The sequence below is a fragment of the Micropterus salmoides genome, unplaced genomic scaffold, assembly GCF_014851395.1.
Source record: "Micropterus salmoides isolate LMB-PRFRI ecotype aquatic unplaced genomic scaffold, ASM1485139v1 Ms_hic_scaffold_15, whole genome shotgun sequence".
Lineage (NCBI taxonomy): Eukaryota > Metazoa > Chordata > Actinopteri > Centrarchiformes > Centrarchidae > Micropterus > Micropterus salmoides.
Window position 1 is genome coordinate 22,826,602 of NW_024040596.1, and position 27,484 is coordinate 22,854,085.

The 27,484-nt window shown below is 39.7% G+C and overlaps 1 protein-coding gene across 4 annotated transcripts in view; it reads right to left on the bottom strand.

Moving 5' to 3' along the window:
• sema5ba (sema domain, seven thrombospondin repeats (type 1 and type 1-like), transmembrane domain (TM) and short cytoplasmic domain, (semaphorin) 5Ba) overlaps window positions 1–27,484 on the bottom strand; it is a 167,453-nt gene that overhangs the window by 74,549 nt on the left and 65,420 nt on the right. For all 4 annotated transcript variants that reach the window (XM_038721085.1, XM_038721084.1, XM_038721083.1 and 1 more), the window contains 3 exons: window positions 21,034–21,264; window positions 6,425–6,524; window positions 5,881–5,926 (listed from right to left, as the gene is read on the bottom strand). In XM_038721085.1, the coding sequence (XP_038577013.1) occupies window positions 5,881–5,926; window positions 6,425–6,524; window positions 21,034–21,217 (330 nt within the window). In that variant the 5' untranslated portion in view covers window positions 21,218–21,264. The remainder of the gene's footprint in view (window positions 1–5,880; window positions 5,927–6,424; window positions 6,525–21,033; window positions 21,265–27,484) is intronic.

Genomic DNA, 27,484 nt, shown 5'->3' on the forward strand with positions numbered 1-27,484 from the left:
TAAAGCATCATTTGAGTTATGCTCAATTAATCAGAGAGAATTTTGTTCACAGTGCATCTTTGTTTGCTTGCTTCCTTTGTTCATGTCCATTTTATCATCTCGTCTTTGTACATAGATGTCTTTATCAGGCAGCAGGGAAATGTTCATATTACTTATTCATTGAAAATCTCCGGATACTTTGCCAAAGTCCATTTTTTTGCTACAAAAACACCAGTGGGAAGTTAGTATGTGTAAGAAACATTATCTCTGAAGGCTTTGAAAGCTCTCCTTGGACATGTCCAGTCCAGATACTGCACACTGGGGAAACTATTCTGTATGACTCCACAGAGACAGTGAGGCTCACTACTCCTCCAGAGAGAAAACTCTGAGCTGGAGCAGACTGAAAGCTTGTCACCTCCCTCATGCTCTCTCTCAGATCCACCCCTCTTTTCTTTCTCATTTGTCTTCATTTTGGTTCTGTATGTATGATTTTTAATGTTGTTCTTGTGATCACTGCTTCTGTTTCTACTTCGTTTTCTTCCTGTTATCTTCTCTGCCTTTCATTCTCCGGGCTGCTGCCTACCTCCTAGTCCGTCTCCTCTCCCTCCCTCTCACTTTCATTCTCCACTGATTGCCTACGCATTCATTCCTGTACGCTTGCCTGCTCACTAATGGCCATGGCAGGTGTTCTCCCAGGTGCCTGAACAGAACAGCCTGGGCTGAGCCTTTAAAAGCCCTGGAATCAGCACCTTGGTGGCCCTCCCCCCTCTGGCATGGTGCACCTTCAAAACCTCTGCCACTGAAAGACTGCAAAGCTGGCATGTGCACACTTTTCTGCCTCCACACAAACACATACTTATATATGCAGCGAGAAAAATACATCCAGCCCTTCATCTCTTCTGGCGCACCCAGACAACAGTTGTTTTGGCGTCAAGTGTGAGGGGGATTGGTCTGTATCTCTAATTTGTTGCTGTCATAGATAGTCCATTAGATGGCACACATACAAACCACACACAGCAGCACATACAATCTCTAATAGCTTTACACTGAAGAGGAAAGCTGACACTAAAAGGGGGGAGGGATGCTGATGGTGGCAGCGGTGTGTGGTTACAGGCCATGATAATGGCTCACTTGGAAAGCCACAGCCAACCGGTCCTAACAGATGAATGGGACAGCAGATAATGCAGCATTGTGACTAGACCATGCGTGGGTCACCCTTTTTGGTTTGCTTTTCAATCAATCAGCAAGTCCTTTCTAAATAGCAACAGTGTGACTTTCATCTGCTCTCAATGGATGGCCTTTATTTTAAGGTAAAGCCAGTCATGCTTTGTGTCCCACAGGTCTGGGTCCATTTCTACAAGTTCACTTGGCTCCTGAGTGTAGCTGCTGCAGTTAACTTTCACACTGGCAGTTGATGCTTACTTCTAATAAGGTTGTATCTTTGACTTTAGAAGTAAAGTACACAGTATGCTTAGCGTTTAAGTGGTTTAAGTCGTGAGAGAGCACTGTGGTAAGGTGACTGACAATAAAAAACTAATTTGTCTTCTACATTTCAATGCCATACTAGGCACACAAAATGTGCAAAACAACTTAAATTGTAATAAACAGCTTCCATGGAAAACATATGTGTCACCCCTCAGAGCTTTCAGAAGATTTCCATAATGCCATATGCCCGAATCCACCTAAATGATGTGGTCTTCGAGTGGTTCCAGTCAAACTGTAGTGCTGTTTGGGCATATTCAGAACAAAATCAATACTCCCATAGGAAAGTTTATTTATACTGCGCAGCAGAATAGTTAATGTTTAGCATCTTAACCCTATCACTCCCCACAGCATACACTAAAACAGGTGGTGATGTTGACTAAAGCTCAGAAGCTGTGGTGGTTGTTGAGACCTTTGCAATTAAATCAACCACCCAACTGCTGACATTGGATAGGTGTTGAGATGATAGAGACAGAATCATATGCTGAAATTGCCCAGTCATGATAGACAGCATGTGTTATGGCTAAAAAACTTACTTTCAAAATCGATCATGATGCACTAACTTTGTAACAGACAAGAAGTTGCTGAGCTACAGGGTTAACCTTAAACACAGTGCTTGTATATTTCTTGTGTTGTACTGAAGTGCATCAAACAAACAACTTAGACTAAAAAAAGATTCCAAAGCTAAACTGAGTACAATTAGAAGTTTAGAAGTAGTAGCGTAAAATCATGGCATTACACGATTGCGTAATTAACGATATGAGTGCTGATGTTTCTTGTGATCACTTAGCTTAAAACAGAAACAACAAGCTCTTACTTGCACTTCACTATGTTGTAATTTATCAAATCAACTTTTGTTAGCAAAACAGTTCATTTTGCTCCACTGGACTAAAGAAAAGTCTCTGTCAAAAATGACAGTTATGTGATAGCTGGCAGCCATTCTTAGGTTCTGAAAGGTTGGGATTCCCCTTAGTATTGAGTCTAAAATTTCAATTGGTAGATGAAATCAGATGAAATGTATTGATATCGGGACTGTGTTTATATAATTTTCTTTAGGAACATGTACATCATTGATGAATAATGCTGTCCCACTGATTAGTTAATTTATGAATTATTTACAATTGATTCGTAATTTACCTCTCTCATAAAAGTTGGTGGTCTTTTCTACTTTTCTTTGGCTGGTACAGGTGATCACACTCCTGCAGTCCATCTGTCTCCTACACTGTACATTTTACAATTTTCCTATGTATATCAAAATGGGTTCATGAAAGGGTGCAGGCAATTTAACTCAAGTTCGCACACAAATAAACAAACCCAGTGAGAGAACAGCCTGAACCTCTGACAGGTGGTTTGGATATTCAAGCAGGATACCACTGGTTCAGGAATCTAAACTAAATGCCTTAGAGAAATGAGCCTTTGATGCTGAAGCAGAAGCTTGGACTGGCAAGTGGGAGATTTGCGTTTGTTTTCCATTTTGATTATACAACAAAAGAAAGGGAGTATTTTAAGATACTGCCCTCCTCCGTCTCTTTGGACAGATTTCGTTTACTGGCAAATGAGCATGGGGGTACAGACCCTCCTCTCTGCTTCACTGTTGTATTATGTTCTCATTGATTTCAGCCTTGGCATCACGGATGACACCTCCGCGTTGGCCAGAGTGGAAAGGATCTACCTCATTTATCGCTATAGCTCACAATAAGCTGAAGATGTGTGTGTTGGCGTGTGTGTGTGTGTGTGTGTGTGTGTGTGTGGTTACTGGTTGTATGATCACTGTATTATATATGTGTGTGTGTAAGCGTCCTATGTCATAAGGATGTTAAGATTGCTGATGCCTTTTTCAGGACAAAGAGATCTGTGTTATAGAGCTGCAGAGAACAACACCACCAGGGTGAAAACAAATGAAAAGCCTCATAAGTCAACTTCTCTCCTCCAAAACTAGACAACTAGGACATGCAGACAAAAGACGCATTGATACCGGCAGTGACACACGGGTGGCAGCTGTACACATCATGTCATTCACTTGTGGCTGCTGTGAAAGGGGACTTTGTCAGACAAATTCGAGTCTGGTGATGTGCTTTCATACAGTGGGGAAATGTGTAAAATAATTTAACTGATGCTAAAAATGAAATTCTTTAAACTACTCTTGGTTATTTTAAAAAGATTCAGAAAGTTGGAAAAAAAGGTTACATAAGCTTGGGAACAAAAGGCCCATAAACAAAGCTGAAATTGTGGTGTGTGTGATTAGTTAAAGGACTGCACTTGCGGCTTAACATGATTCAACCTATTAACCACAAATCACAGATACTAAATGTTCTTGAAAGCACGCCATACGTTTTTAGATTGATTTCCTACCTCTCCGCTTGTATTTCAGAACACTATCACTACGCACCATCGCAGTGAACATTTAGTCTGCCACACTTTTGTGTTATAATGCCGATGCAGATAAGAACTATTAAAACAGTATGGTTGGGAAAAATGTAGACGATCACAAAAGTACACACGATTTGTAGTTAATGAGCTAAAACCACCATTATGAAAACAGCAAAAGTGGAATTGTTCAGTGACCAAAGATGTATTGCTGCTTTTTTTATTGTGTGTGTATGTGTTATTATGCTTTAAACTTCTGCCCCCTTCAATTACATACATGACATTAAACTTAACAGAATATGCAATTAAATTTGCCTTGCAGCAGTGGAAAACTTTGAAAAAAGAAGATATCCTACAGTCATTTGAAGCATGGAAACTGTGCTCTGTAATCTGGGTTATATAAAGACTGCTTTTCTTTACAGTGACAGTCGTATACCGGTTTAGATTACACAGTCCCATAGAGAGTCGGGGGTTGTCATTTGTGAAGCCTGATGCAACTGTATGGCAACCCAGTACCCCAGAGCTAACACTCCTGGCTATACCAAGCTACTTTACTATAAAAAACTCACATCACCACGGGCCTTTCACAAACACACACACATTACACCAGGAGGCAGAGACACACAGAAATGCAAGTCTCACTCAACTCATTCCTACAGTTTAATTATATCCTCTGTAACATGGAGTAAAAAATATATTTATTTTGATTCTTTCCTCAGCGTGTGCACTCTTCTCCAGAATGTGTATCATTGTCAATAAATATTCTTATCATTAACTTTTATAATGCAGCAGTGGCTTGGCCATATCCCAGATCTGGGAATGTTTTGGTTTTTTTTACATTTCTAGTTCACAGCAGTTTAGAATATAAAGGAGAATAAGTCTGTAGTTAGATGGTTATCGTAGCTCACCAGACACAAAGCATCCCCTACAGAGACTTTGCTGACAGAAAATCAAAGGGAAGAGATGTCACATTATGACAATGTCATTCTAATGTGGCAGGAAGGCACCACAGCAGTTTGCATTTGCTGCAAAAATGTCAATAAAATCAAGGTGCTCAAAAACTGATGCAACTGTCACATACATGTATTGCGACCTGGGTCAGAGTTCAAAGCCACCAAATTAATTTTATGTTGCTGTTGTCTTTTGCTGAATTTTGCCACCTCGTTAAACTGTTAAGCAGTATTGAACTCATGTTAGGTACCCTTTACCCCAAAGAAAATGCTATGCAGATGTAGAGTTTCAATATATATACTACAATTAACAGTAAAACCTTTGAACGATTTTATGATCATCTAAATTTGGTATTCATTCAAAGATTTGTATTTGTCACATGTACACCAAAGGGTGTACAGTAAAATGTAAAGTGACAAGCACTACAAGATTGTGCAAAAGACAATAAGTACAAAATACGCAATATAAAAAGAAAATATTTTCTAAATATATGATCAATGTAAAGTGGGCAAACTGAATTTCTTGGTTGTAACTTTGCAATAAAAGTTTTGATGAAATCAAATTATGAGATGGGGTCCAACTGACAGGACAGTTGTGAAGAAGCTTTTAATAAATTCTGGGAATTGGATCAAAGCAAAAGTCAACAGGGGGAAGGACTGCTCGCCTGCTGTTTTGATACTCTTAAAGTTTGTCTCATTAACAAAAAACACACTCTTTGTAGTGTGAGAAAACATGTTGGGTTTAAAAGTTAATCGAAGCACTAATATACAGCTGTGGAGGGTTCTTGTAAATGTTTCTGTTAGATTTATGTGATGAGCTGCTCCCAAAGCATCTAATCAGATGATGTTTAAGCCCACCAGAAGTCATCAAGTTATTACAGACTTGTAATGAATGAATGAGATCTTTGGGCCTATGCTTTCTCAGGATCACAGAACACACACACACACACACACACACACACACTTCGTGGTAAACCGATATTGACAAAATACATTCCCTAGCCCCTTACCATCAACCTTAACCATCACAAATTAATGCCTAATGAACCCTAAAGCCAAGTCTTGGCCACACAAAATATAAAGAAATAGATATCAGGCCTACCTGTATCAGCGACATGTTACTGAGGTCCAGTCTGAACAGGTAGTTTCTGGATTGGGGAGAGATGAGAAGGAGATATGTGAGTGTGTGCACTATGTAAGACTATAGATTTCTATCTTTTTACAGAAAAGAAAATGTGTTTAATAATGCAAATGTAGTATCAGAGATCACAGACCTTATCAAGTCATTGTTGCTTGATTTATGGAAGTTTGAGTTGTGTGGCAACTAATAGTACATGTACACGAAAACGCATTTGTATGTGCATGTGTTTTTAACAGGGTCAAACCAGGCAAAAGTTGAACTTATGTCAGCTCACAAGAATATTCACACACAGACGCACACACACTATTGTGGCATGACGTATTTCTTCCAAATTCATCCCTTCTGCCAAATTTAAACCTTGACTTGGTCCAACGAGGCCCCAGCAGAGCACTTAAGGAGCATCATTATCCAAAAACCACACTATATGAGTGAGTCAGAAAGGGTATCACATTCTTAGTAATGTGCTCTGCGGGGTGAAAAGCTGAATGGATTTACAGTTTCTTACCTGGCACCCACAATAAGCTCATTCCTAGTCAGGTCAAGCGTTAGCTGTGAGTAATCTCTCACGCCGGGGTGGGAGAAAGTGGAAATCCAAGGACTGAGTGCTGAGAGAAACAAAGGGGGGAAAGAGATTAGCAAAAGCGAAATCATGTCATAGTTCATGAGATAAAATCAGTGATATTTATAGACAATACTCATAAAGTATAGTTTACTAATATACACAAAACCCTTTTACAATTGGTATTTTATATATTATTATATACTTATGTAACTTTGTGGGGCAAACGGTGCTGATCAATTTGTTGATGAACAGATAATTAATCAACAGTTAGAATGGTTTAAATCATTTATCAAGCACTGGCTCCAGTTTCTGAAATGGAACAATTTAAAATTTCCCTTTTGGACATCATTGTTGTTGGTTTTTGACTATTGGTCAGACAAAACAAGTCACCCCTGTCCTCTGGGAACTGGTAGTGGTAAAAAGTCCAGTGAGCAGTGCAGGGAAAGCTTCCTGTGCTGTGCTGATATCTCCTGCAAAGAGAGACAAAGCTGTCCAGGCCAAATCAGGCCACCAATCCTGATCTGACCTGACATTGGGACAAGCGCATCTCTGTGTGGTGTGCGAGGCAGAAACATCGGCGCTGTTTGAACCTAGCTTTTACAAATCAAAATTTCAAAGTAGCGGAGCAGAGAGGCCGCCTGGAGGGGAGTTTAATGTCTCGTTGAAAACTGCGGGAAAAGAGCATTTTCTCCTCAATCTTTGTGTGACCCAAAGCATGGCCCTTTAAACTGATTTCTCCATGTGGGAGGTTTGTGCAGCATAAAAGGATTTACCATATTTCCCGTGCTGTACACAGTATCACAGCGGTTAGTGGGAATTGAGATTCCCTTAACCAATTTAAAAAGCTTTGTTAAATAGCTTTGAGAAAAAAGAAAGACATGGCAAAGAATGATCATTCCAATACATTGCATGTCTGTAAATTAATATATACAATAACTTCATAGTTGTAACTTAATCTTTAAAGCCATGGGGTGCCAGTTAGCTCACCGCTAGAGCGTGCACCCCATGTACACAAGGTAGGCCACAGCAACCCAGGAAATGGCCCTTTGCTGCATGTCAACCACTTACTCTCTCCCACATTTCCTGTCTATTTTAAACTGTTCTATCCTCCAAAAAACATTTAGCTACGCTGCTGATATCTCGGTTCAGTAGGGGAAGCAGTCATCAAACATTTTAAACCTTAAATCTTCTTTTTCCTCACAAATTAAAGTAGCCTGTATAAGCTCGAGGCTACAGGTGCGATACTTCACTGTTTCCACCGTGTTGGAAAAGTCAAAGCGAACAGTGAACAACTCTCCATCATCCAAAGGGATTGGTTTTAGGATTGATGGGACCCATATGGCTCTGTCATCTGCAAACATAACCAGAGATATGCCTGATAAAAAGACAGAAGGCAGCAGCTACAGCACAGTATGGTGCTCTTGATTTAAGATACAGATATGATGCACACGCATGGGAACAGAAATTCATATTTCATATTCACATACTGTAATTAAGGGTAGCAGTATTGACAGGGGACTTCAGTGAAATGAGAATTATCTGCCACAATCTGTTTTTTTGTTCTCCAGATGTTGATTAGGAGCGGGGTAGTTTTCACTGAGCTGCTGTCATACTGAACTTGACTCAAGGTTTTGTAGTTATGACAAGCCATCATTTTTTTTTTATTAAATTCATATTTAAAGAGTGGAATTTTCAAATTCCACTATGATTGTATGTTTAAGACTTATTTTATTCTATATGTTTCTAATTGTCATCAGATCTCATAAAAAAGAGCAAAACAATACGTTAGTCCTAAAAAACAAAAAACCCTTAACCCTAACCCAGCTGACTGTGAACACCTTGGTCCGATGAATTTCATTGTCAGCCCAAATTATATACATAGTGGGATCATCAGTCATAGTGTGTGTCCCTGTCTTATTTGTGGATTATTTAGAAAGTGACATTTCTGTAGGTGACTGGAGGACCCTGGGAAGAACTCAACAAAAGGCTTGTAGTTGGCATTAATGTATCACGTATAATACTATGCAAACCACACATACAGGCATTGATTCTAATTTACAGAAAATAATTACAATCTTTATCATGTTTGCAATTACATATCACAGTTTTTTCAGGCCTCAGTGAAACTGTATCATATGTACAGTATGTAGCGCCAAGCAGCTCAGAAAAAACAACAAAAAAAAACACAACATGCACTGCCAGGAGCGACAAAATGATACATGGTTAATTATATCAACAACAGCTCTAGTCTCACTGGAGAAACATGAACAGAATAATGCAATGATTTTTAATCAACCAGCCAGATCAGTCAAGTAATATAACCTTTAAAAATCAATAATAGACTGTAGAACACTTATATGCACACAGGATTTAATCACTGATAACCTCAGCACACATAACAAATCATTGGATGTCTCAGTTTAATTCTAATACTACGCAAATTCAGCAAGAGGCCATCTCTTACTCTCCCTATAAATATCTACATTACGTATATGCACATAGATTGCAGGGTGTGCAAACCATACAAGGCCGGTGCAAGGAGGCGAGCAGGACCATCTGTACATCACTCTCTGATTAATGGCTGCAGAGGCCAAAGCTGGAGGAGGAGAGGGGAGCACCAGGGAGTGTAGTCCATTTTAAGCCTCATAATCTTATGTAAAGCGACCTGAAGTTGACCTAAAGAATCCCCCACTATCATGGGTTTGTACAAAGCAGTAGCATGTGCGAACGGAACATGTACATGGGTGCATGGTGTCCCTGTAAATGTGGACATGATTCTGATACATAGGAACACCTGAAAAGACTATTGGGCATCCAGACACTAAAGTTTTAATGTTCAAGACACAAATGCCGTGCAGTTTCAGTGTCATGAGAATCCAACTTTCACATGAAACTACTAGACAATCAGAGCTTCCCAGTTATAGTACATGTTTGCCTGTAAGAGTTCATACAGTTACACTTGTGTTACTTAACATTGCTTTTGTGTGAAATATTGCAAATACTGTGACATTTTTACAAATCATTCAACAAACCAGAACAAAAAAAGGGCGCATGCTGGCCATTTTTTTTTAAATTGTGAAATCATCTTAATGCATGCTCTGTTCTATGTTCAGCCAGTCAGAGGGTCTCATTATAACCTTAAAGGCTTGTTTTAACAGAGACATCGCATCACCACACTCTAGCTGTTGTTTGTGAGGTGAGGCCAAGTCTTTCTCTCCCCCGTGTCTATACTATTTCTCAAACAAACAAAACAGATACACCAGCATTTAAAACAATTTTGTCGCTATCTGTTAGTGAATTGTCAGTATACTAAAGGCGTCAAAGAAAGCTCTCGTCAGATTGTTGTACAGTGACTGAAACCACTCCTTCCTGTCGAATCTGGGGCGACTGTGCTCATTTTTGCAACACCTCATGCCGTGATTGACTAGTTGTGTGATTATCAGGGTTTTATCTTATCTCTCAAACTCTCTTTTTTATCCTTACACAGCTACTTCCATCACTTTACTGTGTACAAAAGAGGACAACACCAGGAATGTCTTCTAGGAGAAACTGTCACCATATATTACTGATTATCATATTTCACCTCGCTCTATAATGGCGAGGCTTTTCATTCCACCTTTGAGTGTGGCCATTTGCAAGAGCTATATAAGTAGTATATGTAAGAGGTATGGCGGTGGTATAGTAGCAGTTGGACAACACTTAGTTCATTTTAGGCAAACTTCACCCTTAAACTGCATTAAGCTTGTAAAACTACTAGATGCAGCGGTGAGCAAAATCTGAATTCTACCATCTGCCTTCAACGTTGTTGGGAAACAAAAATATGAATATTGCAATATGCAAATATTAGATAATAGTCATATAATGCATTTTGTGCAGGTATGCTTGTTATTGATGTGATATGTAAATTGGGATGCAACACCTGGGAGGATCCTGATTGGTTACAAGATTACTACACAGCAGAATACTAACTATGTAAAAAGCACATCTCGAACAGGATCTTTAACAGGATAAGTGTTAATATCCGGTCTACTGCGTGTTTGGAAATGCAACTGAAGTCAAAGAAATTTCAAACAATGATAACCGTGGACTAATTAAGGAGCTTTTTCATTCCATTAACACTGTACAGTATGAGTTGTATGATGTGTAAGTATACATAATGCCTGAAGGCTTATCCTGGGTTTTTCCCCTCCATTCCAAAGTCCCAAAATTATTACTAGAAGCTAGAGGTGAAAGCAAAGAGAATATCCATCCATCCATACATCTTCATCCGCTTATCCGGGATCGGGTCGCGGGGGAGCAAAGAGAATATACAACATGCAAAGTGTTATGGTAAAAATAGAGAACAGAGACAGGACTGTTGCTCAACCTGAGGCAAATCATAGTGCAGTCTGCAGGGGTAAAACATTGCACCCATCCAACTGAACTCAAGGCCCACCGCCTCTATGATACATGTACTAAAAATATTCTGGAAAACATCCAGAAATGGAAAATTATGTCATTCAGACCACTGACAGATTATTAAAGTGACTTATTCTCCCCATAAAATAAGACTATTAAAACAGAGCATATGACATGAACCATAAAATAAGAATGTGCAGTGGAGAAATAGATAACAAGAGAATTATTCCCACAGAAGCATTATGCACCTAACAGTAAAAACAGGAGCTGTCTGCGTTCAGTTCAGAGAGTTTAATGTGGGGCGTAAATCACGTGAAATTCGAACTGAGAAGCATTATGCGAATATAAACATTTCTCCATCGTGAATATCTCTTCAAAAGCTTGTAAAAAAAAAAAAAACATGGCCAAATTTGATTCAGTAGCATGCAGGAGAGCTCATGAACCCTGAGCTTGTTTACTCTCTTAGAGAAACCTTCGTGACAGTGAGGGGTCTTTCATTGACTGACATTTATCCTCCTGCTTACAAGTGGTTTTCTATGCCCTGCTCACTCCTTGCCTTTATAATTGTCTGGCCTGGTGGTGGGGCAAAGAAAGGACGATAATGCAGGATGAATATGAAAGCCCCCTCCCTCATGGTTGACTCGTGGGCCCCGAGCTGGACTTGATGAATGATTATCGTGTTCTTTTTTTCCCCCTTCTGCAATCAGCAGGCAGATGGATTAATGCATTAGACCGTAGTTGCCAGAGGGATGAGGAGAGGGATGAGGACAGTGGCTGAGACATTCGTCTCAAGCGGACATAAATCATAACTTTTCTATCTCCTTCCATCTAACAGTTTTTAAACATTCAGCTTCCCACACAACCAGCATGTGGGCAGAGTAAAGTAGCACCCCGACTGATCTGAGACACTATTAGACCTAGCCTGGATGAAGAGCAGTCAAAGCTGGAAAATGCCAACATATTATAGAGCTGAGGGAATGAAAGCATAACATATTGTGGAACCCTGTGTCTGCACAAACAAACACACACAGAGAGAACCACACAGCTTGAACCCAATCTGATCCATTTATCACTTAAATCTGATGGAATGAGAATTCTCTCAAGTTGGAGCTCAAGGGACGGGCTATTTGATAAAGATCCAATCGTACCTTCATCTAATCCTTCCAAATTCAAGCCGCTGGGCTCATCTGCTTGCTAGTCCATCAAACTTTGTCCATCTCTGAACTGGGAGGACGGTGTCAGCCATTAAAGGCATGGTTTAAACTCAAATATAGAGGGATTTTTTTGTACTGAAAAGTTTCACAGTACATGTTCCATAATAGGCATACAGTATAAGATGTCTGTTAAGACCAGATGTGTACCATTTGATTCACCATAAAAAAGGTACAAGGTAGAATCAGTGGAGGGCACATATTTGAACTGGAAGGAACACAGTGTAGCACCCTGATAGAGCCATTCAGGCAGCAGAGAAGTAATGCAGGTGTTTTAGCTCTAGTGTCGGTCCTGACCACTTTGGTCCAGACTGATATATCTCAACAACTACTGCATGGATTGCCAAAAAATGTCCTAAAGACATTCCCCTTGTCCCCATAGGAGGAATCCTAATGTGCATGGTAACACACTAAACTTATTTAACCATTTATTATACCTGCTTAGTACCAGCATGTTAGCATTTAGCTTGAGCCACATTCTTACAGAGAGGCTGCTATAACATTGTGGCCACTGAATGGTAGAAATGTTGTAAGTGCACATTTAGGCAGAGGATGAAGCTCAGATGACCTTTTTTTTATGACCAAATTGTCTATTTCAGTAAACATGCATTTCTTCACTTTGGCTTTTTCATTCTCAGTTAGACAGCAAATGTTCACCTAATAACATCCGGCACAATATCATATTTTTTATCATTAGCATTATAATCAGGCATCTAGTTGATTTCTCCCACAAGAACTGCTCTGTTTAATGAGCTATGAGTGACACATATTGTACTAAAGGTAGTGGTCTATCATCATCTTGCTTCAGGGGCTGGGGGTGGAGGGTGGGTGGTACACAGGAACACAATGTCTTCCTAATGGGAATAAGACTCGCTGAGAAGAGGCTATATTAAAAATGGTTATCTTCAGGGCAATGTAGTTGATCCAATATTGTTAACAAAGCAGGTCACACGAAGACTTGCTGCTATCTGCCATCTGGCAGATGATTCTGTGAATGAAGGATCACCTCCAGTGTCAATTAGCACATATATGATTGTATTCTGAATAAATTTAGCTCAACCCCCAGTGACAAATAACAATTGTGCCCAAATAATGGCCCACGAGTGAATCCATCATGCAATATACAAATTTACATAGAATATCCATTTACTGGAAGCACATTCGTGTGTAAATAAAGCTAAAGCAGCACAATAAATGCCATATTTCTCCATATTTTCTAGTGTTGTTCAGCAGTGAAGAAGCAAAACTTTTCCTGAAGTGCCAGATCTTTTCACATGCCAGCCTTATCTGGCCAAAATCCCTTGAAATATGTTTTGTTTGGTCTTCTTCATATCACTCTTTGCCCTTCCTCGCACTCTAGTCTCCATCTTGTCTTGCCTGTCCCATTCTTCACTATCTCTCCTCTTCTAACTTTAGATTTTCACTGTGGTTGACTTGCAGAGGGTGATAGTTTTAGAGAGGCTGCTGTGCATCAATGGACCACAACTCTCCCTCTATCCCTACGTCCTTTGGTTCCTCCACCGCTCCATCCTCCCCTTCCTCTCCTCCCACTTGACTGTACTCAGATAGAGGGGTCCACAGGTTGCGGGCAGCTCTGAGAGCTGGGGAGACTGGGGACTGAACAGCCACAGGAGGAATGGTGCTGGGGCCAGGAGGCTAATAGCCTCTCAGTCAGCGACCGGTAAAGATGTCTGTCTGCTTCTCACAAAACCAATGGTGAAGCAATACCCAAAGCTAGTGACTATTTTCCAGAGTCCACAGCACTGTTTGTGTTACAGAACTGACAGAAATGTGAGTGTAACTCTGCCTGAGCGTGACAGAGAGACAAAAGTAGGGGTGATATCATAAGAACCATTCAGACATGGTATCTGTTAAATTGCTGGCTTCATCTGTCTGTTAAAGAAATAACCTTTTGGTTTTCAAACATGGGCATCTGTCACGTAAATGTTCAGAAATGGCTTTATTCAAACATGATAGAACTGTTAGGGATAGTGAGTCAGTGTTCCCACGGTATTTGCCGCCTGGTGTGTAAGAGGGAGCAGTGGCACTCATGGAGAAGAGCTGTGATGCTGAAAAATAATATCAATGATGAAGAGCGCTCTCTCTTCCATGGCTTAATTAATGACCTTCATGAGGGCAAGTGCCATTCTCTCACAATTCTTATAGTCTAAGCAGAAGTTGGTATAAATAAAAGCTAAACATTTAGTAAGACCTAATAGTCTAATGATTATTGATCCTTAAGTTATTAAACAAGTTCTTATTTATTTATGCATGAGAGAGATAATTTAAAAAATTTATTACAGTGTGTTTAGGACAAGGCAGAAAAAGACGTGCGTTTGACTCTTTAAACCCTAGGCTATTTTTGTTTTTTACTTTGCACTTGCTGATAACTTACTTTGCTGCTCAGAAATGCCATTAATATGATTTATCCTCTATGGACATCAGAGACACTGCTAAAGATAGTATGACCGGATATGGAAATTTGTACTATCTCAAAAGAAAAGCATGCAAGAAAGGGTTAATATCACTCAATTTTGACAGCCGCAATTACCCCAGGGGAATATCTTGCAGCCACTGCAGCCGGTTTGCAGCTGCTGGATGAACCCATCCACTGCACAAATTCCAAAACCTTTTGCACCTACTAGTCAAAATATGTGAAAATAGGGCCCAGGTTTAAAAAATTTCCTTTAAGGAAATCTTACCAGGACCGACCTAGAAAATTTTGGACTCTTGTGAAAAATTCTGGAAGTTTGTGGAAAAGTAACTCGGGGCCTTATTCAAACATGAGAACGACATGTAAAATTTCCAGTGCATTTACACAGTAATGCACATGTCTGAAAGGGGCTATTCAACGGAACAGGAGACACCATAGACACAGAAAAGCAGCGAGAGCAATTTTCCTGCTGCCTCTCTACTTTTAAGTTTAAGTGACAATAAAGCCTTTAAATGTTTTCTATTCACTGATCCTCTTTGCTATCTCTTGGGCCTGCATCAGATATCCTGACATACCATCAAATGGCTGAGAGGCTGGCCCCAGCAGCATGCTAAACTCAGCTCCATTCAGCTACCTGATTGATGGCTGCAAACATACCACAGCTCTGATAGCACCACTTCAATTAGGCCCACCACTGTAATTATGACTGAGGAGGGAAACTAGGACAGGTGGCAAAGTAAGACAAGAATGTAAAAAAATAAATCAGAAATTCATGGCTTTTTCTTTTAAGTGAACAGTTATGTCTTACTGGGGCATCGCTCTTGCGCTGCTCAAGAGTTCTTCAGATGGCGACACGACGGCTAAACGACAGCATCATTACCCAAACGATGAAAGAGATAGAAGGACTCATACAAAGAGTGCAATACATTTTTTTTGGCCTATTATAGAGCATAACAAGAGCAGCTTTAGAGAGAAAAGGTGATGAGAGATGAGGAGAAAGTGAAGAAGGAAGGCAAGAACAAGAATATAACAGAAGGATCAAGGAAAGGAGAAAGTGAATGAACGAAAGAGAGGAGGGGAGATGAGACAGAGAGGGTTGAAAAAGCCACTGGAAAAGACAAGATTGCAAGGAATTAAACAGGAAATGAGCAAGGACATCAGTTGTTGCTATTCTCCTTTGTCTGTCTTCAGGGTGATTTGAGCAGAGCAGATGACCCAGGCTGTGAAGCCATCTAATCCATCAGACAACTCCTCCTCTTCTATGTGAAGGAGGTAATGAAACCTGAGCCAAAGGTCTTACTATGAACCATTACTTTCCTACAGATACTCCCTTATAAAATATCTTCCTTCCTTGATGGATATTGCTGCACTGGGTATGATGAAGGTGCAGAGTTTATCTATTTATCTTACAAACCAAGCTGACCCTTTACACCCACCCCAAAACCAGTTTGTTAGGTCTTAGATCATAATGCACAACCGACTCTATAAATTCCCAAACCAGACTCCATATCTAGATTCAGAGCGTTCCACTTGCTGCCCTCATGCCATGCTCTTATCAGACCCACAGTCTTATGCTGCGAGCCAGTATCATCCATCTAAATCATGAGCTGGCGGCTTGTACAGTGTGTGCCTGCGGGTGGAAGTTACGTGATTCCAATGCTGTATTCCTGCAATGCATCTGTGGTGTGGTTGACATAAAATGCTGGCACGTCTTCTGGAACAGCAGACATATTTGCTGTTCCAGAAGACGCGCAGTGTTCACGGTGTGTTCTTGGAGATTGGAAACCACCATGCTGTTGAGCCCAAAGTAAAGCTGTTGAAGAAGACCTAAAAAGCCACTGTACACTACCTGCTCAGCACCAAACAGAAGACAGTTAGCAACTAGCTGGTGAACATAATGGAGAATTTCAGTAGCTGAAGAGATAGATATTTCCTTCAGGAGTTGGAAGAGACCAAAAAAAAAAAAAAACAGAGTTAAAAGAGAGTGAAAATAGGGCCTACATTCACAAAGTGTGCAGCAACATGACTCTAAATGAATGACAATGTTGCTCATATTTGCTGGATGTGTAAATAAGCAACTGTTTGCTAACATGTTAGTCATATGAACTTAAAAGTAGGGCTGCAACTAATGATATTTTTCATAGTCGACTTATCTGTTAATTATTTATTCTAGTCACGATTATTTTTGTCAAACCCTAATCCTAATTAAATCATTTAGCTAATTAAATATCTTTCAAGTGAATAATTGATCTTTAACACGCCTAACTAGCTAACATTACCATTAAGTGAACAAGGTTTACTATTTTGAATGAACAATTGTATCAACACCAGGGGAAAAATAGGGAAGAAAACAAGACAGTGTAGGATACTCCTATATGTCACTGATTTACTATTGCACTTAACTTGTTTGCTAACACAACTAAAAGAGCATTCTCTTAGCCAGCATCATCTTTGAGACTTTATAACAAGATTATTTTGCTTTGTTCCAAAAAAAGGAAGTTAAAAGCAAATCCTTTAACCACACCTGTAACATTACACTAGCAATGTAATGTCTATTTAGAATAATAAAGCAACAGTCTCCTTTCATAATACTTCTGTAGTTTATGTTTTCCAAAGTGCTTATAGGTTTTATGAGCAGAGAATGTGCTACATCACGAGCCAGATGTTTCTTGATATTTTTAAAATGTTAGACCATTAATGTTACTCAGATTGTAAAGACAGAATAATAGCGGTACGAACATTGAAAGTATCTTACAGTTGCTGCTGCAGTGGTCTGAGTAACTGGGACCAAAGAGCGCTTGTGGAGTTTCTCAATCCCGAAAAAGTTTGAGCACATTTTTAATTAGCCATCAACTTTCGTAAAACTGCCAATATTCAACTTCTACACAGTTGATTTCTCTATCTTCAAACCTCTCAAACATGTATTTAGTGATGAATTAGCATACAAAACTTTTAAAAACAAAACTGTTGTTAGCCTCTTTCTACGTTGCTTTCTGCTTCTCGCATGAGTGCTGCTTCTTCATGAGTAGTCTTACAGTCAAGCAGTCATGGCAGACAGTGGACAGACACCTGTAGTGCATTGCAGTTACAAATGAACAACCAGAAATGTTCTTAATGAGAAGATTGTTATCTCTTCCTTAAACAGCATCTTTGTAACAATGCGTCGACAATGAAATTTCACGCCAATACATTTTTATTATTGATGTCGTTGATTACGACGAATAATCGTTGCAGCCCTATTTAAAAGGTGATATATGCCAACATTATGTTCACAATTTGTTTCCTCTGCCCCTTAGTGGCCAAAAAAAGAAGAGAAAATGAAGGTGAACATTGATTCATTCAATGTTACCCAAACTGTCAGTTGTAAACATCCATCATGTTTTACAGAGTGACTCTCTATCATGATATAACAGACCAAATATATAAACTAAGTTGTTTATCACAACAGCAATCATCTGTGCACAGACCTAAAAGAGTTGGTGTACTAGTGAAAGATAAATCTGTCCCAACATATCACAAATTCAAGTCAGGTCAAATGTCCATGGAGCCAAAGCGGAAATACTTAAAGAGGATGGAGATGGGCTTTAATGCAGATAGCATGCTCCAGTGGAGGGGCCGACTCAGGGGTGAGAGGACAACTGATCCCTTCACCCTGCTCAGGAACACATTGCCAGGATTAAATGTTATTGCATCACACACTAACTGACACACACAAAAAAAACACTTAGATAGGCTGTTGAACATGCAAACAAAAACAAATTACTTGTCATTATAGGCACATACAGTCAAAGCATGTATACTTTGGTACACACACTGCACACCCATAGTAAAATCTTATTAGTTGGCTCCCTGGTCTCCTCCAGGTAACTGAGGTAGCGCTTCAACAAGCCGCTATAAAACGCTCATCAATCACAGGGGCTAATCTCAGGTTCTTGCTGACACTTTCATTGTGCAGGCCTTTTCTATATGGCTGCCTCCACATAATGCCCTGCTCTGCATGCTTTGACAGGCTAGCAGCCCTGCAGCGCCCTGCCATAAGAGCCATTCTCAAGTGGCACGCCTTTGAAGTGAAGCACCGGTGGAGCTCGGGCTAATCTGGACATCTGGAGGCCTGTTGGATGAAGCAGGACAGAGGCAAAGACTCAGCATATGGGTGAGCTTTGTGGAGAATGGAAATAGCCATTTCAACAGTTCTATGGATTCAATTGAAAGGGGCTCAGGTTTTAAAATGTAAAACTGCTAACGTTATTACACAGAAAGTCCAGCAAAAACCAAATGGCAAAGAGCTGTTTTTGTCCATCTTCAGTTCCATTAGCCAGAGTTCAGACCTACAGCATCAGTGAGCTGGCCCTAGAGCACAGAGGGAGACTTACAAGGGAACAATAGACAAAAAAAAGAAAAATCAAAAAGACCTGAGGAAGTATCGGCAATACTGTTTGAAGGGGGCAGAGTATATTTCTAATCACAAGAAAACCTTCTGGACACCTCTTCAATTTTGTGTTTCTGTCCTCGATCCCCACCAGCGATTTTTTGTTCCTCCAATCTTAGTCAACACTCTTGGCAAAAGGAACTCAAACAACCCTATTCAAAAATAAACACAGCAATTTTGTGCGTGTTTACCTTTCATTCTGCCATATCTATCTGTGATTCTGTGCCCCAAACTGTTCTGTTCCATTTCACACCATGAGCAAGACCTTGTTTCTTGGCCCACTGTACAGATAAAAGGGAAAGATAGTGAGCATTTCTACCTTGTTCCCTCTTTCTTTCTGTTGTTCTTTTATTGCGCCATGCTGACCTGCCTGAATGCCAAACTGTGAGGTTTTATTGCAGCTGACAGAGGGATATGTTTATGAACACAGTTTATTTTGATGCTGTGAAAAGTAGCATGTATGCTTTCATCCATAGAAAACACATTTATGGGTACACAGCGTCACATCAAATGACATAAGGCATGTATATCCAGAGAAATGTCCCCCTGAAGATACAAGATGAACTTCATTTAGTACACATAAAGCAGCCACAAACCATTTCATCACCTATGTTAAGAGGTGATGAGAGAGATTTTATACCACAACAGCAATGGTTAAAGGTAGATTGTCTTCTCACCTATTATAACAATTTTATCACACTGTAATGTTGAATTTATTGTGTGGCTTTTTTGGAAATTTAGTCCATCCCTTCTGCTTCCACTTCAGTTACTGATAACCTATATCTTTCAGAGAACCTTTTGGCAACCCTCAGCAATCTTTTCTGCTATGGGGTGTTTAGGTGTAAATTTGGAGCGTGACCACTGAAAAAGCTGAGCCCTTTCTGGCTTCATTATATTATTTTTCACTCAATATACTGTTGAAGCAGAATTTCCTCCTCTCTGTATGATCCAAAGAAGCCCTGGACCTGACACCAAAATCTGACATTTACTCATGATTTGTTTTTTGGACTGTTGAAAAGTTTCAGATATGAAAATCAAACTTCTTTTCCTTGACATAAGATCATACGAGTACCTCAACATTTAAGGATAATTCTGGTTTATTACACTCTTATTTTCATAGTTTCTGTTATGTTATGTACATTGTAACTGCTTATATTGCAACATTGCCAACGATAGCCAACAGTTTATCCAAATGATCTAAACCTGAAATATCAGTAGTATTCCCTTATTGTACAAAACTGTGCATGCACAACTACAGTATGTAGGTCAAGGTACAAGTATGGTTGGTCAAAGCAGGAAGTCTGTTTATAAAATGTGAATGCTGTTTACAACAAAAACTCTAGGTATTAATTTTACAGTTTCTTATCCAGTGATTTTCAGTGATGTCACTATGATCTAAGAGGGGCAGAGTCACACACAAAATACACCCAAGGTGTAAAAAAAAAATGAAATAATACACAGGATTATATAACCATTATGGTGGCAGTCAGTGTACTTAAATGCACTTACATGCATAACCGGCTTTGCAGATTAGAAATCCAGTTTCTGTAAATTGTGGTTAGGTATTATAGAAACCTCGTTAACTCAGTAAGATTTTGGCTAGAGAGCCTAATTTTTCTGCTATATTTACACTTACCCAGATTTCAAAGAGGGTTTTTGTAAGAGTGAATGTACATGTCAGAAAAGGTTTTGCAGCAGCAGCAGTTCTACAAGATCAACATCATTACTTAAAGAACTGGGTCCCAGGATCCAAATAATTAAATATTAAGTCCAACTAAAACTGACACATAAACAGCTTCTTTCAGTCATAATAAGTCGGTAACAACAGCTGAAGTGCTCTCTTATAATCTAATAAATGTAAAATCTTAAAATAAACCACAAATTTTTCAACAGTAGACAAAAGTAAAGACAAAAAATAAATCTCATTACTACCAAGTTGTGTGCAAATGCAGGTTTTAAAATAGCCTAATCATTACTTGCATTCTCTCAGTAACCTGTTTTCTTGTGTCCATGTAAACATAGTAAGTATAGCATTATCAGATTCTTTACATAAAACAACAGGTTATCAATGATGTCTGACCTTGGATGGAAACCTTTGGGTGTTCTTTTTTCATGCACTCTGGTTGGGTCAGCGGGTCAAACGGTGACGGGGTTGGGGTTGCCGGGACGGCAGAGTTCTGTGTGCAGACAGTAGGGAGGAGGAGGAGGAGGAGGAAGAGGACGGCCATAGACGAGGGGGTGGAGTCCTGCGAGGACGCTGTCATGGTGATGACCTCTCCTCTAACTGCCAAGGTGGGCCTCCGGGATACAGCTGGAGAAGAGAAGAGATGACTTCAGCACCTCACCGCAACATTTTTACACTTGGCTACAAAGAAAATAAGCTCTCTCTGAGTCACTTCAAAATCATTTCTTCTCTTCAACTTTTAATTCCTGAGGGCTTCCGACTCTGAATCCAGCATAGAGGAACAGAAAGAGAATGAAAAAAAGTCATGCAAAAGGTATAAATTTTGGTAAAAAGGACATAACCGTGGGATGAAAGCAAGGATGTTAGGTAACTAGAGGGTGGCTGGAAAGACGAGATATAAAGCTGAGTAAACTTAAAATACAGGTTAAAAAAAAGGAGAGCGAGAGAGGTAGAGGGCGTAAAGGACACAGAACGCAAAAACTGCCAAGAAAACTCTTTTGCTTTAGCAATGAGCCATCTCAAAGAAATACCTAACCTCTGACCTCGAGATAATTATTTAAAATGTGCTGTTAAACTTTGGGAGTTAATTTAATGGCTGATTAAAATTAGAAAGTTGAATGCAGTAGTGGACCGCTAAATGAGGCAGAGGGTTCCACAAGTCAATGAAGCAGAAATGAACTCAAAATGAATTTTGTTGCCTGTTGGAGAAAAATGTTTACACAACTGCTTGCTTTGAATCCCACGCATACAAACAAACATGTTCACTGCAAATGTGTGATGCATATCAGCACATGAATAATATCCAGTCATTCTCTGACCTCCATATTCAAGCATTATTTAAGCAGGTCCAGCCAGCAGACAGATAGACACACGAATCCTGAACAAAACACACATAGAGACACTCTCATGCTTCCTGAGTAAATGTAATCCCCTCCAGTCATAACATATGAGTCTACAGTGCTGAGCTGAAACCAGCAGTTCATCATCTCCTGCCCTGCGCTCCTTACGATGTTAGCTTAGCGAGGTGTAATATCATTTAAGTAGATTAAAAACTGAGAGCATCAACTTTCTGCAGCACTTTGGCTGGGTTACATCTCTCTATAGTGTTTTCCTCACTAATGCTTCAATCAATAACAAATTATTAGCTTGGTTGAATTGCAAATCAACCATATTGCCCTGCAATCAATTATCCCTCTCACTACAGCTGGTAACTAATTAGGCAAATGCACAGAGTGCCCATGTTTGTCATTACAAAACAGTGGAGTCAACAGGCCCCCAGCTACTGCCAACAAACACACTGTTGATGAAACAGGTGGAAGTATTCAAACTACTCTGCACTGGACTTCACTCAGCCAGGCTGGATGTGTTACAGGTTTTTGGGCTCAGTCTTAGGCCACATTCACAATAAAAAAATAAAAATCCAAAGATTTTCATTGGTGTGTTGCTGTAGGCATAGGTGAATGGCATACATGCTCCATATCCATCCATGCTCACACACAGGCTTCTTGTTGTGTCCTTGAATAGTTTAAGGCCGCTTGTGTTTGACCCATACTCTAAACCTGGTACTGATCATTCTAATGTCATATGTCAGATCAGGCATTTTAAGGCATCATCAGGTTATCTCCACACTAATAAAGATACATTTAAGTATTGTGCTTCTGTTTTGATCATGCGCGTACAGTACGTCTTTAATTTATTTTAACTTGCACTCCAGACTTAAATGTCATAATAATAGGGGGGGCAAGCCTCTACAGATCACACAGGCCACTTGATATAGCAAGTTTATGCCACTCCTGCAGGCATATGTCTAATTTTCAAAGAGTTCTTTGTGGTTTACAGAGCAAACACGAATGTTGGAGTGTGCCATCGAGCTGAGAAAAAAATGCATGATGCCATTGTGACGTCTACATGGTCTCCTCCTCATGCCTCTGACTCTACCCCTTCCTAGTTTTTATGTATGTTTCCAAGTTTTATTTCTTTGTTTTTCAAAACCCAGTGGTTCTAAATCGTATATATATTTTCCCATCTTTACCTGCTTTACCAACATTTGATTAGCAGAATTAGCTAAATCACTGTATGTTCCAGCTTTTGATTGGGTAATGATTGAGATAATTATGTATGGCTTGAGAAGGAGGAGATGACCTCTGCAGTGTCCAGCGGTCCCATAGCACCACGATTAACAACCACTGTTGTAGACCCAGTGGTACAGCACTTGTCCACTAGGTTCCCTTCATAATACTCCAGCTTCAGCGTGTCACCTGACCACCCATGTGACCTTCTACATGCATGTTCTTTACCATTTAGTCATTAGGTTCTTTAAGGTCTCTGTGTGTAACAGAGTGATCTCTGAGATCACATGACTCAAAAGTCAAGCACAGTTTTCTCTGTCTACACCGCACTCGGTCTGGTTTCTATCAGCTGGACAGAACTGAAACACTACAATTGAACGCAAATGACAGTAAGTGCATTGCATTGCGCATATTCTTAATAATATTCAACCTTCATTTAGGCTTTATTACTATATTATTACTCAGTATTGACTCTTGTCTTAATTTTGATTTACTTGCCAGAAAGTTCTTTAGTCTTTTTTATATTTAAATAGCACAGAGACCTACTTCAAAAAGTACTAAAACTAAGTACAAGAAGTGCAAGTATATGTTCCCAATTTTAGCATCTCCTGATTGTCCATCCATCCATCGTCAACCGCTTATCCTGCGTACAGGATCGTGGGGGGCTGGAGCCAATCCCAGCTGACATCGGGCGAAAGGCGGGGTACACCCTGGACAGGTCGCCAGTCCATCGCCACACATAGACAAATAACCACTCATGCCTAAGGACAATTTAGGGTCACCAATCAACCAATCAACCTAGGCCGCATGTCTTTGGATTTGAAATTAGTGTATCCATTCTTTAAAAATGAAGGCACATTATCACATTGATCAAAAAGTCAGAAAGTCCTGTAAGCCTAGTATTGACACAAAGCAGAATAATACAACCAGAAACATTAAAGAGAGTGCTAACTCGGTATAAATGGTATAGAAAATCATTCCTTCCACAGACTCACTACATTCATGTATAATTTTTTGACGTTATCATTTTGATAAGATACCTGACAGTAGAGTGTGACATGAAACATATGGAGGCTGACATACGATTAAGGTTCCTGGGTGAACATTACGCTTACAGGGTATGAATTTTCCCCAGTAGGACACCACCATTTCTTTATGTCTGTCATCTGTAGGAGTGGAGTTGGCAGGTGCTTAATTCACATTATATCACTGAGTCCTGAAAGTCAAAGGCTGACTCTACAAATCCTCTCATTAGTCTAAAAGCTGGACTGAGAGCAGGCAGGGCAGGAGATCATGACAGATGACCAGAACTCTGCTGTAAGTTAGACTTTGGTGGATGAGTTATCTTGGCATGGACACACAGAGGAAACCTACTGTCAGCAGCAGGATGAGGTTAGGTGCGTGGATGTCAAAAATGTCTGTAGAAAGTCATGTCATACACTCAAGCAAACCCAGATGCGCGCACGCACACACACACACACACACACACACACACAGCTCTGAAAAGTGGCAAAATCCAGCCATGGACAGCTGGCCACACTCCACCTTGGGTCACAGCAAGTGGGCAGAACTGACACATGCTGTCTGCCAACATCCTCTCCTAAGTGTGTGTGTGTGTGTGTGTGTGTGTATGTGTGTATTTACACCAGGCTCTTCAAGGCCACTCCAAAGAGGCCCGATACAGTCCATCCAATTTCCTATCCTGCTGTGTTCTGGATTAGCAACATCTTTGTCAGGAAGGAACTGAGACAATCCATACCATTGGGTGAGCTGTCTCCATAAACACACACATGCAGGCATACACACAGCTTTTAAAAAGACTCATTGAGCCACTGTTTACCCATCAGTCAGTCATTCAGACATTCTGTTGAGCACCCTGAGTCCATTAAAGGTACACTACATGCTGAGGACTTACAGGGTTCTTGTGTGGATTGGACTAATAGATGTCCAGGCACGTCTCTTTGTCAATATATTTGTAATCGCTGAAGAGTGAGGCTTACTGCCTTAAAGGGAAAGTTTGGTATTTTTCAACATGTACCCTGTTTTCCCATGTTTTTGATGTCTAAGTGACTAATAGGGACAACAATTTTTGAGTACTGTGCGAGAGCTGGCAGAGGCGAAACAAGCTGCAACATAATCGTTATGGAGATAGCCCACCGTCACAGTACGTCCACTAAAAGTGCTTGTTTTTTATTTCTGTTCTACTTCTGCCATGATCCGTTAGTTTGCTGTGTGACTGAATCTGGCATTTTAAAACACCAAAGTCACACAATAACACAAACAAACAAAAACACAACAGTCACACACACCTTCCCAGGGACTGGGGATGGAAATTAGCTGATGTATATCTCTGTGCAATGCATCAGATTTCAAGCTTGAAGTCAACGTTTTATTATGCATGGTCCCCGTTTAATAAACTTGAAATGAAAAATAACAAATAAACAAACATTAGTCAGTCCTTTAAAAAAGTATGAACAAAATGCAAAAGTAAAGGTCCTGCAGCTAGTAGTATTAGCTGCAAAAAGTTTCAGTTTCTACACAGAGGGATGTGTGATGAGGGGGTGGGGGTGTTACAACCTGCTGCTGGAGCTCCTCACCATCATGTGTAAAGCAGCATAATTATATTTCAATGTTTTCAGATTCTTGCAGATCTTTTTAGGGCCGTAAATTGAGCTGAAATAAAAGATAATGTAGTTTCAAACATCTTAATCTTGTATTTCTGAAATGTCGTTCTTTTCATGAAATCCTTTTTTATTAGTTTTAAAGTCCAACCGAAATGAAATTGGGTTTTTTTTCTCCCCCCTCTGCTTCAGCATACATATCAGCTCTGTCAATCACATGTCCTGTGTTTTCCTTTGAGAACAAATAATAACACAGAAAGGAAAAATGTTGTATGTTTGGTTTAATGATGCGTCCCCACTTTTGCATTCATTTGTCAGACTGCCATTAGTACTCCAGCTACATAGATAGTGAACCTTCCGTAAAGCCAGTCAAATTGTTTAATTTTAAACCATACTCTGGAGCTCAGCCTGCCAGCTGCTGTAAATCAAACACAGACACAGACACACACTTACAGCTGCTGAGACCGAAAAGGAGTGTTTCTGATATTTCCCCAAAGACATTTTTTCTTCTTCCAATAGTATAAAACTATTAAATCTACATTTAATGTATGTTGTATGTAATGTTCACATTATTTTTGACTGCAAAAGGGGATGACTGAAGGCTCATTTTAGTTGGACTTAAAGGTCAAAAAGTGTCTAATCAAGTTATATTTATTACTTTAAGTTTATAATTTGAAGAATTTGAAGAAAACTTAACAGTTTGAGAAAGTTATGCAACCTGTAGTAACTTTTTAAAACAAAGTCTTAAAACAAGACTTTATTCATACATGCAAAATAGTTGACACATTAGAGATTTATGATATTTACCACCTTCTCTAATGTTTCAGAATCAGAATTGGGTTTATTGCCAGGTACATTTTCACATATGAGGAATTTGCCTTGGTATGAATTAACATAAATAGTAATATAAATATATAAAAAGTAAGGAGATCAGAAAAAATTTACAATATACAAAAAATATAAAACAAATCTTTTGCACATACTTGTCAGCATTGTATTATAGTTTGTATACCTTGTTTCACATAGTTTGATGTGCTATCAGAATCTGTGATGTTAAGTAGTAGTTAAAAGAAGTATACAGTCTGAAAATAACATAAAGTAGCTGTAAAGTACACTATTTGAGTAGTTGTCTCTCACCTCTGGCTGGGTACTGTGACACACAGTTTGACCTAAATGTTTAAAAGCTAGAGGCTGTGTATTTCCTGTTGAGGTGTACTGCATTAATATCTCACCGGGATGCTTTAGCATGGTGCAGCCTGTTGTAAACAACCCAAAGCAATAAAACCCTTTTTTTTTTTTTTATCCCTGGGGCTTTTAATAAAAAAGACCACAGTGCCTTGGTGCTGAGATAATTTTGGAAAGCTCAAGATACATACACAATGTATAGCGTTTTCACTCTTAATCCAGATTGTGGCCAGTACATCTCAACCTTTCCTGAGCACAGGCTCTCACAAGTCCCTGCCAATGCCAGCGCGTATCTATGGCAACAGAGCGGCAAGTTAGTAGCCAAGCAGTGGGAACCAGGTCTCAGTCTCCCTGGGGGAGCTGGATGGCGAACTGCCCACTGATGCAACACGGTATGAGGAAGTGAAGTGCTTAAAATGATGGAACACTTGAAGTAGGCAAATTTGGGCGATATATATTAAAATCAGGTCA